At 39.7% G+C, this 12,874-nt stretch overlaps 2 protein-coding genes across 2 annotated transcripts in view; both read left to right on the top strand.

Moving 5' to 3' along the window:
• pi4k2b (phosphatidylinositol 4-kinase type 2 beta) overlaps window positions 1–3,104 on the top strand; it is a 12,836-nt gene extending 9,732 nt beyond the window's left edge. The window contains exons 9-11 of the mRNA XM_008408268.2: window positions 402–535; window positions 629–688; window positions 1,761–3,104. Coding sequence (XP_008406490.1) covers window positions 402–535; window positions 629–688; window positions 1,761–1,934 — 368 coding nt within the window. The 3' untranslated portion in view covers window positions 1,935–3,104. The remainder of the gene's footprint in view (window positions 1–401; window positions 536–628; window positions 689–1,760) is intronic.
• A 600-nt stretch (window positions 3,105–3,704) lies between these two features.
• htra3a (HtrA serine peptidase 3a) lies at window positions 3,705–9,286 on the top strand. Its single transcript, XM_008408281.2, has 10 exons — window positions 3,705–4,316; window positions 5,579–5,684; window positions 5,917–6,139; window positions 6,502–6,696; window positions 7,183–7,215; window positions 8,050–8,164; window positions 8,284–8,334; window positions 8,435–8,483; window positions 8,569–8,664; window positions 8,934–9,286. Exons 1-10 carry the CDS (start codon window positions 3,833–3,835, stop codon window positions 9,100–9,102), a joined length of 1,521 nt encoding a protein of 506 aa, XP_008406503.1. The 5' UTR covers window positions 3,705–3,832; the 3' UTR covers window positions 9,103–9,286.
• The last annotated feature ends 3,588 nt before the right edge of the window (window positions 9,287–12,874 follow it).

Below are 12,874 nucleotides of genomic sequence, written 5' to 3'. Positions count from 1 at the left end.
TATATATCCAAAGTGTGTATAACACATACACTGGATAAGACTCTCTCCATTTATGTTACGTATTGTGCTAATATACAGTCATGGTCACTTGCTGCCTGTGATGCGCTCAACAAGAATCCTTATGTTTTTCTTCTTTGGCTTTAGTTTTGAATGAAAAATATCTATTGCGTTCTTTTTTTTCCCAAGCTTCGCTTAAATCACTTTATTACACTTGTGTTCAAACGATACTTTCTACTTCCTGTAGCTCTACATCAATAGTGACGCACATAAAGAGTTTATAATCTACACTGCTAGATGTTTATCGAACAATAAAATAGTTTTGATGGCAATTTTTTGCCTAAAGCACCAATTATTTGTGAAGAATGAAGTTGAAGTGGATTGTGGTGGTGTCCATCTTTTAGACCCCTTCCACTGGGCGTGGCTCCCTCAGGCCAAGGTGCCCTTCTCCCAGGAGACCAGAGAGCTGGTGCTGTCCCGCATCTCCGACATGAACTTTGTCCAGGACCTCTGTGAGGACCTCTACGAGATGTTCAAGGTGCAAATCAGCATGTTTCCAAACACAGCCGTTGAAGTTTTCCATTTGGCAGCAGTGTTTGTGCTAACATTAGTGATTTTTCTCTGGTTTCAGGCAGATAAAGGCTTTGATAAAACCATGTTTGAGCGGCAGATGTCTGTCATGAGAGGACAGGTGAGTTTCATCCTGCTTGAAAGAGACTGAAGCATTTTTATAACATAAGGTTACATTGTTACTTTATTGTTCTATAAAACAGCCTGGAAAATATACAATACTACCCCTTTAATGAATAAAGAGAAATGCATTGTTACGAGTTTGCAACGCTAACAGAACGTACTCTGCTTGTCACTGAGGACTTAGTAAATGTAGCTGGTTTTCTAACTTAAAAACAGATTGCATTTGATCATTATGAGATTTGATCTCCAATGTTTGGGATGGATTATTGTTGTTTAATAATTATTGTTTTGTATTGTGTTTTAGACAGAGTAAAATGTTTTGGTAGTCTTTATTTGTCTAAAAAAAGCCACTATAGTCTTTTTTGAAGACAGCTGATTAATGTTTTGACATGAATGATCAAATTAATGCTAGTGAGCTGGAGAGAATGAAGACACAGCGAGGTTAGTCACTTCTTTAGGTATCCATCAAATAATCAGTCTTTTAATGAGGCGGCAACAAAATATAACAAGAGAATGTGGTAAAAACTTATTGAACTGAGATCACAGAAAAAAAAAGAATAAATAATTACAATGCTTTTCAATTAAAATCTATACGGAATGCAAACGACAGGTGGAATATTGCTGTGATGAATTTTACTAGTACTTGTAAAAGCTAAAAGTGCAGCTAACATTTATTTTTGTTTGTTAAAGGATAGCATTAGGAAATAGAAAATAAGTACATATTTTGGCTCCAGTTTAAAGTGGATAAATTAAATCTGTAATGGCTGCTAAATGTTTGACTCGGGTTGATTCTGCAGGCCAGCAGCTTAAAAGTCCTGCAAATTAAAAGGTTTGCACAGGTGCAGGCCAGACGCCCCCTGATATATGATACCCATTACTGTTTTTCTTTTGTTTTTTTTTTTATTGTTTTTTGTTAATTATGTCTCATTTTGAAGCGTTTCATTTTTCTTAAAAATAACATGCATGCAAATAGGAAGCGCTGTGTAGCGGCAGATTTGATTAACCTTTTCTGTTGTAGGTCCCCAATGAGCTGCTTCTGCTGCTCATGCTTTGACTCTGTGTCCCCGCAGGTGCTGAATCTGACTCAGGCGCTTAAGGATGGAAAGAGTCCCATCCAGCTGGTGCAGATGCCCCGCGTTGTGGTGGAGCGCAGCCGCTCGGGTGGCCAAGGACGGGTGGTCACTCTGGGCAATGCCTTCACACAAACCTTCCACTGCAAACGGCCGTTCTTTTCCTCTTGGTAAAGCGAGAAACCCCAGGATGAAAGCAAAGGACAGACTTGTTGGACAGCCTGTTGTTCTGTACCAGCATCAGTCGGTAATAAGGGAGGATTAAATGAAGGCAGAGACTGGGAACAGTGCAAATCTGTCTTTGGAGTGAAAAGAGAGAGGGAGAAGACAAGCAATTTAACATGCGTTGAATTGTATGAAGGGAAGCTAAGTTGAGGCGATTTAATTTTATTTTTTTAAGAGAGTGCAGCAAAACGTGGAAGCTGGAGAGAATAACATACCTCGATTTCCTGTCAGCGAGACCCTTTATGCCATTTTGGCGCGGTTGAATAATCAGCTTTTCCACAGAGGGGGGCTTTGTTCATTGTTTGGAAAGCAGCCTTCTTTTTGTTGTTGTTTGACAAAAATCCACTCAACTGCATCTGCTGAAGTTTCACATTAGGTCTGTTGGTGGGGTAGTTGCCAAAAAGCAGCACTTAAGCACCACTTTAGAAGTTTAACAGTGTTGGGTTAATCTAAGGAGGGGACTAGTCTGTAGGTCTCTCCATCACGGGATTTATTCTGCAGTTTGGAATTTGTCCTCACCTGGAGTAAAACCCCCCCAAATTCATGCTATGCCTTATAGGAATACTTTTTGTAACATACATGTGGATCTGCACTCACATGGGTCACACCACTCTGTACCCATTGTTATTCATATTTCAAAACTGCGATGTTAACAGTGTCTTTAAATCTACATACTGCCAAATATTCTTTTTCTTTCTTTTGAAGAATTACGAGCCTCAAGCTAAGAACCGTGATGAAACTTGAATCCAGAGGACAGGCGGGGAGGGGGAGGGGAGGGCGCTCGAATGTATTCTGTTTACGGTTTACACACAGATTCTATCTCCGAAACATTTCAGTACAAGAGAATGCTGTCACAAATGGGACTTCTCATAACAATGAATGTATTTGTTGTTTGGCATGTGTTTAATTGCTGGCAGCTTTCTCTTGAACCGTGTGCATTAGGGGACGACAATTCCTCTTTGTAAAATGTTGTTTGAAAAACATTTAGGACAATATTTCTCCTTTTTGCTCGATGTGTTTTCTTATGTATGAATCTTGGAAGTTTTTATTCCAACTTGATGATTGTATGAGAGTTGTATATTTAACAAACAAGAAATAATAAAATTTGGGAAATTTGAATCGTTTAGCGTCGGGTGTCTGTCATACCTTCTAGTGAAAAGCCTGAGGATCCTCAAACTGCAAGGTCGCCTTTATGTGTTTTACTGGACTCTAGAATATAAGCTGAGTGTTTGATGTTTAAAAATACATCTGTGTACGTGTGAAATTCGTAACATGAAGTTAAGTACACATTTGTTTATATCCATGTTGGATTCAAAATAATTTTTAACTTGGCCAACATGCTGCATTGGAAAGGAAACAGATGTGTGTCAATAGATTACAACAGGAAACATTTTATTTCTGTGTCTTAAACTTTATGTAAAAGACCAAGTCTGAAAAACGACAGTGTTCAAATATCCTTGTTTTGAGACTGTTGCATTAGGTTTAAAGGTTTCAAATTGAACGCAGCACAGCTTCCTGGGCCGGTGGAAGGATTTCTAAGATATGTGAAACTGTTGCTGTTGTGTGTTTTTGTCCACTAGATGGCGCTTGAGGTTCGGCCAGGTTCCTAACGTGCTCCCTGTTGGAGGAGAGCCGCACAAGACTGGGTTTTTTTTTTTTCTGAAAAACTAAGCCGCAGTAGTGAAAATATAGACTATGCTGACACGCATGACTGACCATGAGTTTTTAGGAGCTTCATATAGACGTAGACATGACTCTTGGCAGTCAAACCACAACTTTTGGGCTACCTTAGCTACTACAGGGAACTTGATGCTGATTGTTTTCATACAATAAATTATTCTGACTTTATGAGGATGAAAATGTTTCCGTCCGAATTTCGTGTGCCTGTTAAAATGCGTTTATTCCCAGCTTTAGTCGCGTTTCTCTACTTTACACACGGCCTGTCCGAAGCTGCGCGCCCGGAAAAATGCGGCTCCCGGTGCGACGTGAGCTCCTGTCCGAGCCCCAGCTGTCCCGGCGGGTACGCTCCGGACAAGTGCGGCTGCTGCCTGGTGTGCTCGCCGCGGGAGGGGGACCCTTGCGGCCGCAAGAACGACCTGCCGTGCGGGGACGGCCTGGAGTGCAAGACGCTCTCTGCTTCCGATGCGGGGAAGCGGCGGGGCTCGTCCAGAGGGGTCTGCCGGTGTAAGCAGGACCACGAAGTGTGCGGCAGCGACGGAAAGACGTACGGAAACGTTTGCAAGCTGAAAGCTGCCAGTCGGAGAGCCGTGCAGAAAGGGAGAGCAGCAGTGAGCCAAGCTCACAAAGGACCGTGTTCGACTCCGGACCTAGGTAGGACCACCGCAGAGATAATTATGCAACCTTTAAATATACGGTCTCATAACACTACAGTAACTTTGGTTATTAATTTATCATGAAAATACCGAAAAATAACCTATTTTAATACAGTTTCATCAAAAAATTTTATAGCAGATGCAAAAAACAGCGACCAAGAACAAATATTAATAGAAATATATTTAAAAGGTATGTAGCTATGTAAAAAAAAAAAAACGTACCAGAGAAGAAAAAGAAGGTTTATATGTAATTTTTTTCATGGACACGTTCTGGTGATTCCAGGAAAACATGAAAATCAGCTTAACACCTGATCTTTTCACTGAGGAGTCATTCTCTTGTCAAAGGTGCTGAATGTGGTTAAGTAATGTCTGTCTCTAGTATCCTCAGTAACAACAAGCTGAGGACTCCTCTTCCTTAACCTCATGGATCTAGTTTGTGGAAGAATTTCACAGTTTCACTCTTTAGGCCACAAAGTGTGCAGCATTGCTGCTCTGCATGAGGATGGAAGGCAGCTGCATATCTTGATCTTTTTTTCTTCTTTGCATTAAATGTCATGCTAGAATTTTATAGCACTGTAAAAGTGTTAACTGGTTTAAATTGTTTTCAGAAATTTCACTGGATTTACCATAAAACCTGTGTCTAATGAAGTGCAACCATCAACACTAATTTTATGTTTTCTTATTGCCTGAGATGTCTGATTATGTTTCTTCACAGTTTAAGATAAGAAAATATATTCAAAACCACAAAAGTTTCTTTTTTTTTTTTTTTTTTTTACCAATTTTGCTCATGTGCAAATATGTTTTCTGCCCAGCCAAATATTTACCAACCTGTAGCCTGAATGGTGATGACGGTATTCATACTCACTGAATTCCTCCAGAATGTGTCGTACTACAACCAGAAACTTCAATGCCTTCCTTTTTGGATTTTATTCAGTTGTTCAGTAATAACTTGTTAATATTGAAAAGAGGCTTCATGGGTGCAAAGCAGAGAGAAATTCAAACCATTTCTTCCATCAGTCATAGTGAGGAAGGATCATCTTCTCAACTCCAACACCTCTCTGCCCAGCTTTCTAACCATACAGCTAGACAGAGATTTGCAGAAGAACAGAAAAGGCAAATAAAAGGTGGCTGTGACATGTCAAAATATAAAAAAAGGGTTGCGAGTATCTTCACAAGGAGGCGTACGGATGGGGATGATGTGACTTGTGTTTGCTGTCCTTTCTCTGTATTAATGAAGCCGGTTTGCTCATGTCGGCGCAGGTCGTTCTCTCGCCCATCCCAGCAGCCCCCGATACAAGTTCAACTTCATCGCCGATGTCGTGGAGAAAATAGCTCCTGCCGTCGTCCACATCGAACTGTTTGTCAGGTGTGAAATGTGTGAGTGAGTGTGTGCGTGTGAAGTACAGAGCTGGATGTTAAACCAAATGCTCCCTACAGATGAGTCTGACCCATCCGACTTGCCCCATTCTTCTGCCGTGGTTTAGTTTGGACTTACTTTAGTTCTTCAAGCGTAGCCCCGCTTCACAAGCTGCATCATCGTCCACTCAGAAGACGAATTGAGAAAACCAGTTTAATTTTGCTCTTCCGTTTCTCTCCAGACATCCTCTGTTTGGTCGCCACGTGCGTCTGTCCAGCGGGTCCGGTTTCATTGTGACTCACTCGGGTGTGATTGTGACCAACGCTCATGTGGTAACCACCACCGGCACGGTGACCGGGAGGCCGCAGCTGCGGGTCCAGCTCCACGACGGAGACGCATACGAGGCTGCGGTCAGGGACGTAGACAGGAAGGCGGACATAGCGACCATCAAGATCAATCCGCAGGTAAGAGTGACTCTGTGGAATGTTCTGGTCTTTCTGGTTATTAAATGAGCCAACGTGAAACACCCTGTGTAACAATTTATAGAGTTTTCCTGCCAGACATTCAGAAGGCTAGCGGAAATACTTTGATAAACACTAACTCTGTGACTCACAGATACAACGCCAATGTGCGTATTCTCACACCCGCGTCCCAAATTCTTGGGCTGCTTTGTTAGCTTGAAAGTGTTCCCCTTTCTTTACTCCTCTCCGGTACGATTTATTCATTTTTCTTACTTTGTTTTTCAGCTCCGCATGTGCTTTTTCCTGATATCTGTTTTTGACTGTGTTGTGTTTGCGTTTATATGTGAACGTTCCCGTGGGAGCAGAAGAAGCTTCATGTGCTGTCTTTGGGCAGTTCGGCTGATCTGAGACCAGGGGAGTTTGTGGTTGCCATCGGCAGCCCCTTCGCCCTGCAGAACACGGTGACGACGGGAATCGTCAGCACGGCTCAGAGAGACGGCAAAGAGCTGGGCATCAAGGACTCAGACATGGACTACATCCAGACTGACGCCATTATCAATGTGAGAACATTAACAGACTTACGGAAATTCATGTGCTAATTATTGACAGATTTACAGTGAAAATACATTTCTCTCAACTAAGACATTTGATAGGAAAAGAGACAAGCATTTCTCATGCAAAGTAAACATTTTTTATATTTTTATTTATGTTTGAATAGAGTATAATTTTGCATGATTCTTCAGGCATTTTGACGGTGAGCTCTGAGTCTTAGAGGTTGGACGGCCTCCCTTTCATAACCCTAATCTTTGTCTCCTTCCACAGATTCTCTATCAAGTGAAGTGTGATTCTGTCTGGGCCGCCCCAAAATGTTAATAAACCTCTAGTTGGAAGAAACATGTTGGACAAATTGTCAGATTTCCTTACATATAACTCTGTCAGGGACAGCAACCACTTTGGGCTCAATTGTATGACAAAGAAGTAATGATTAAGGCCATGCTTTTTATGTTTGTGTTTTTTTGTTCTATTTTGCATCTACATGCAACAAGTATGGCAACTCTGGAGGACCTCTTGTTAACTTGGTAAGTTATATTTTTGTGATCTCCATTTTATGGGGTTTTAGTAAAAAATCTTATGAAAGTGGTGATTTTTTGTTTGTTTGTTTGTTTTTGCCATAACAAAATATCACAGTGTGATTTCTTCTACATATATTTTAAATATGACCTGACTGCTATCGGGACCCTATGCTATTGAGAAATGGTTGCTTGTCAAAGGGGTGGACTCTGTTAAAATTTGAAATGTTACACAATCGCTAACATTTACCCATGACGTATGTAATACGCCAGCCCGACGCCAAGAAGCTTACCAGAAACTGTCTGCGACATAAACAACCGTCCTCCACTTCAAAGAGAGAAGTGCTGATCCAAACAAGATGGCCGTTAATGTTAATTCAATATTTGGAGGTGTGACCAAGATGGGCTGAACAGTTCGTTCACTTCCTCCGCTGCTATTTCTAAAACAACCGGCAGACTACAACTCTAAAACACTGCAGAAAATCAGTGTCGTCATTCACAACTTCTCCTTCTGTTCGTTGATTCGTCCGGACGAAATTCTTTAGAAGAAATCCAAGTCAATAGGAGAAAGCCCAGATGAAGTACTGTAGGGAGTTAAGAATTGGTGGGACGGCAATGGCCGGGCTAGGTTGGTTTTTTAACGCAAAACTCCCTCCCCTCTCCTGAGTTTTGAACATTTCTTATGCCTGATTAATTTATGGGTCAAAGTTAAGTGGATTAGCAAACTTAATCTAGTATTGTTGAGACTGAAACTTTTGACCAGGATCACATCACTGGATTTCAAGACCACGTGTATGTTAAAGAGCAACTTGTGCACAGTACTTTAGATGCATTGTCTTGCAGGACGGCGAGGTCATAGGCATTAATACTCTGAAAGTGACTGCAGGAATCTCCTTCGCCATTCCCTCGGACAGGATCAGTCGCTTCCTCACAGAGTCACAGACCAAATATAGCAAAGGTGAGAGTCTTAGGTTGATAAGGATGGATTTGTTTTTAAGACAAAAGTTGTTCTTATAAAGTATCCACTACTTGTTGATTAAAGTAGTTAATCTACTCCGGCTGTTGCTTATGTGACAGAGAAGGCCCGACTGCAGAGAAGACGCATGGAGGAGCCTCAATCTGACACAGGTGAAAACTCCTAATGATGGAAACACGATGATATAAAATCTTCTTTTTTTCTATATATATAATAATATTAATAAATGTAGCACTTTTCTGTTTTCGTCAGAAACAAAGAAGTACTTTTTAGGCATCAGGATGGTAACAATCACCAAAGTGTGAGTTAAGAACAAAAACACACTGTAGGTTGGGTAAGAATAGACTTGTTTTGTTTCGTCTTGATGGGCTTTGTGTGCGCCTCAGTTTAATGGCAGAGCTGAAACTTCAAGATCCGGACTTCCCTGAAGTCAGCAGTGGCGTTTTAGTGCGGCAGGTCATCCCTAAAAGTCCTGCTGAGAGGTATGAACACACACACCCTTTAACGGATACAGAATATACACAGTTCCTTAAAGCTCTTTATATTAACTCGCTATTAAATATTTAGACCTTTGAGTTTAAACTATCTCAGGATATTTTGAAAGGAAGAACTGCAAAACTATTAGGTTATGGATTACTATGTTTCACATAGTAAATCTAGGGTAATTTCACCCTTTGAACCTTTTCACATGTTGTCACATTACAGCTATAAACTTGAAACTTCAAGAGTCGTGTCCTTTTGTTTTGAACAGCGGAGGCATTCGGGCTGGTGACGTTATAGTGAAGCTAGACGGACACCCGGTGCACGCCACCGAAGACGTCCACCGAGCTCTGCAGAGCGATCTGCCTCTCCTGCTTGAGATTCGCAGAGGAAACAACGACTTGCTGTTTAACGTCCGCCCTCAGCTGCTGGGGCATTGAACAAAAACAGGACGGGACTTTATTTTTCGAGTAGAGCGTTCCGGTGAGAAGAGTGAAGATATCAATTGATGTGCGGTATTTTCAGGAAGTACTTCTAGCAAGCAACTTTTCCAAATACATCGATGTATATTTTGTTTGATTCTTACTTTCGAAATGTTTGTTTTGATTCATGTGCAGTGTTGCGTAAAAGTATTCATACACCTTGGGCTTTCTCGTATTTTTTTTATGTTACCTTAACAGATTTTAATTTATTGTTGTTCGGTCTCACGCCTTTTACAACCATAACCCAATTTTATACCAGCATCGCCTTTGTTTTAGATATTTTCTCAGCAGGTTTCCTGTCCCTGCTCAAGAATAGCCATCCCAAAGCATAATATTGCCACCACCTCGCTTCAGCATGGTAATGTCGTACTCAGTGTGACTTTACTTTTCTCCTGAGCATAGTATCTTGTTCTTGTTAACCAAAAAGTTTCAGTCTCATTTGACTGTAACAAACTGCAGTCAAGACTTTTATGGCTTTCTTACAGCAATGTTTTTTTTTCTTGCTATAAAGGCCAAATTTATTTGATTAAGGCTCTTCCCTCCCTCCCCCCCGTTGCTTGATAACACCATTTCGATTTTAACATATTTGCAGCTTTATCTCTGAAATTATACAAAACTGTATTCTGTTTAGTCAGTGGAGGCAACTGGTTGGACTGGATTGTACATAGGAGTATTAGCATTAGCAGAAAAATGAAAAACTCAAGGCTGTGTTTAATTGTCTTTCCACTTCGCAATTGAAAGACCAGCATTATGTTGATCTATCACTAAAATAAAATGCACTGAAGTTACATAATAGGTGAAAATTCAGGAGGTGTGAATATTTTCGCAAGGCCGTTTTGATTTCGACAAATACAGTATGGTTCAATACTCGCGGTGCTGCTGCTGAGTGAAATGTGCTACACTTCCCAGTGAAGATGCTTTAGATTAAAAGCTTTTTAATCTGTGTCAGGGCAGCCGTGTGTGTTTATCTGTCTGGTGTGCCGGACACCAGCTGCAAACTCGGTTCCACTGTTTATGTCTTCTCAGCCCGCCTCTTCCCTCCCTGGTTTGGAAAGGCACTCTGTTAATTTAAACAAATCCTAGCCACCATATTATAAAAACAGTACTTATACACATAAAAGGAAAAGTCCTGGCAGAGTCATTTTTTATTCTCTCATGTGGAGGAAATGATCTGGTAGAACATCTAAAGTCCTTAAACCCAGAGAAGCTGAAATTGTATCAGGGCTGTTTGGTTTAGAATATTAAAGAGATCAAACTTATTCATCTTGATATACCCAGTTAAACCTGGTTTAAAATACAACCAAAGAAGACACGTTCATAGATGGCAACAGTTTCTATCCGCATTAAGCCGAATGAGATTGTGATCTTACTTAAAGTGTACTGGCACCTGTGCAGTTCATTGAAGGGAAGATAATCTTTCTGGCCCATTTGAACAAAACTGGGTCACATTAGTGGTGGCTGTAGCTACGCCAGCAAAAAGGAGAAAGATAAAGAAAAGGTAATTTGTTACTACTCCGTAGATGCAGTCCTTGGACACCATATTTGTGGGTGGGTTTGTGTTGAGGGGGGAAAAAGGAGCAATCCTACATCCTTGGGTTAGGGAGTGGACGCAGCTCTTTATCCATATAAAGACAAAACTGCCCATTCAAGCCGTTTCCCTGAGCTCACATTATATATATAACACACTCACTTAACTGCAGCGAAGTACCAGTGTCCATGATAAAAAAAAATTATAGGTATGTGTTCTGTTTATACCGTGGATGAAGCCAGACTTTGCCAAAAGATAAACATTTAACGTAGCGCCATCTACAGGCCACGTGCGAAACACATATGTTTTTCTAGCTGCTTGTTTTCAAATTGGCCACTAGATGGCGCGTTGGGACTAAAGATGAGCTCCTGACGTGGCAATTTTTCCGTTTAGACTCTGGGCACAAAATGATCAGATTCAATAGAAGCAACAATTGATCAGATTGGACTGGACAGTTTCAGGAGTTGGAGTAAAATAAAGTTCATGAGAGGGTCTAAATGCTGTAATTTATACAAAAGAAACTTCAATGGTGAGGGAAAAATGTTTATACCTCAGTGATTCTTGAGAATAGGGACAAAACAGGTCCTGTGGATAAAGCACAAAATTTGAATAAAATATACACAAAATATAATTTTTTTCAAATATCTGACTAAACTAACCTGGGTCAGGTGAGCACAACAATGTATGTTTTACAGGTATTTGCTGAATATTTTTTTATTTTAAACATTGTAGTCGGTGGATGGTGCCTGTAAAATCCCTTTGTCCAGGAGCAGAACTCAACACATTATAATAGTTTAAAATAATTAAAGAAATACTAAAATTATATATTATTACAATTAAGTATAAGTAGTCGTATAAATAATTATAAAGGTATCAATAAATTTAATTAAAAAGCATTTTTATATATTTTCCAACTCCACTGAAATTTGTCCCTAGTTTTTGTCAACACCGTCAGAAATGAAAAGAATGTATTAAAAAAATCAGGCATTATTGGGGGGCACCAGAACTTCTGAGGATCCCATGACCACTTCCTTTCTCTTCCTTTGCTAGGAGGGCTAGTTAGCTCTGGTTAGCTTAAGTTATTCTTTAGTTTTTTCTTCTTTTTATTAAGTTGTTTGTCACAACCATGATGTGTCAACACCATAACTGACAATTTACAAAACTTTGATGAAATTTTGTGAAATAAAAGCTTAATTTTGGTATATTGTAAAGATGTAATGGACCTGATGAGCTACAATATGGCCTCCTTCAGAATAACATCATATAAACTGAGGTAGTTTGGCTTTTTGTCAACTCCGTCAGATGTCAACTCCATCAGAGTTTTTCTGACTCTTTCAGTGAAATTGTTGTCAAATCTCACTTAAATGTGCAATTAATTCATTTTAATGTATTTTACATAAATTGCATTACTTCACATGTACCACATTTTTCATTTTACTCACTAGTTTGACACCACCTTCAGTTCTGTCAACTCCGTCATGCAGTGTCAACTCCGTCAGATGGCCTTTTGTTGTTTTTTGTTTTAAACAATATTTATTTTGTTTCTTGAGAAGCCTTTGTCTGTAAAATGAGTAAAAATATCACTATTAGGGTAATTAAAAATGATTTTTTTAATTTATTTTTGTCAGATGGTGATGACAACGTTCTGGATCAGGTCAATTAAAAATTGAATTTCTTAAAAAAATGTTGCAACTGCGAGCCTGTACCTTAGCATCTTTACATTTCCAAAACATTATTTGTCATATTTGCATACATAAGGTTGAGAAATAACAAAAAAAAAAATATGTGAAAATTAAAACCCATTTTGTCCCTATTCTCAAGAATCACTGCCCTAACAGATTTAGGTTTAAAGTCATCTTTTAATTTTTACAAGTTTATTCTAACGAGAAGCAGTATTAATGTTGCTAGCTCACTCTAACAAACCTCTGAAGCCTTCGCACAACAGCTGCCTTAATACTCAGATTAGATTACACCCGGCTGGATGCCATGTCATGAATATGTGACTTCTGGCTGCACTTGTAATGGCTGTTCTGTTTATTTTCCTGAAGATTTAAAAAAAAACAACTATTGATTCATTTCTTTCCACTTATTAATTCACGTGACAACTCCAGTGGTGGAGAAAGTACTCAAAAAATGTACTTAAGTAAAAGTACAAATACACAGACAAAAATGTACTCAAGTAAAAGTAAAACTACCACATTA

Source organism: Poecilia reticulata, linkage group LG1 (assembly GCF_000633615.1).
Source record: "Poecilia reticulata strain Guanapo linkage group LG1, Guppy_female_1.0+MT, whole genome shotgun sequence".
NCBI lineage: Eukaryota > Metazoa > Chordata > Actinopteri > Cyprinodontiformes > Poeciliidae > Poecilia > Poecilia reticulata.
This window is presented reverse-complemented; position numbering and strand designations above follow the sequence as displayed.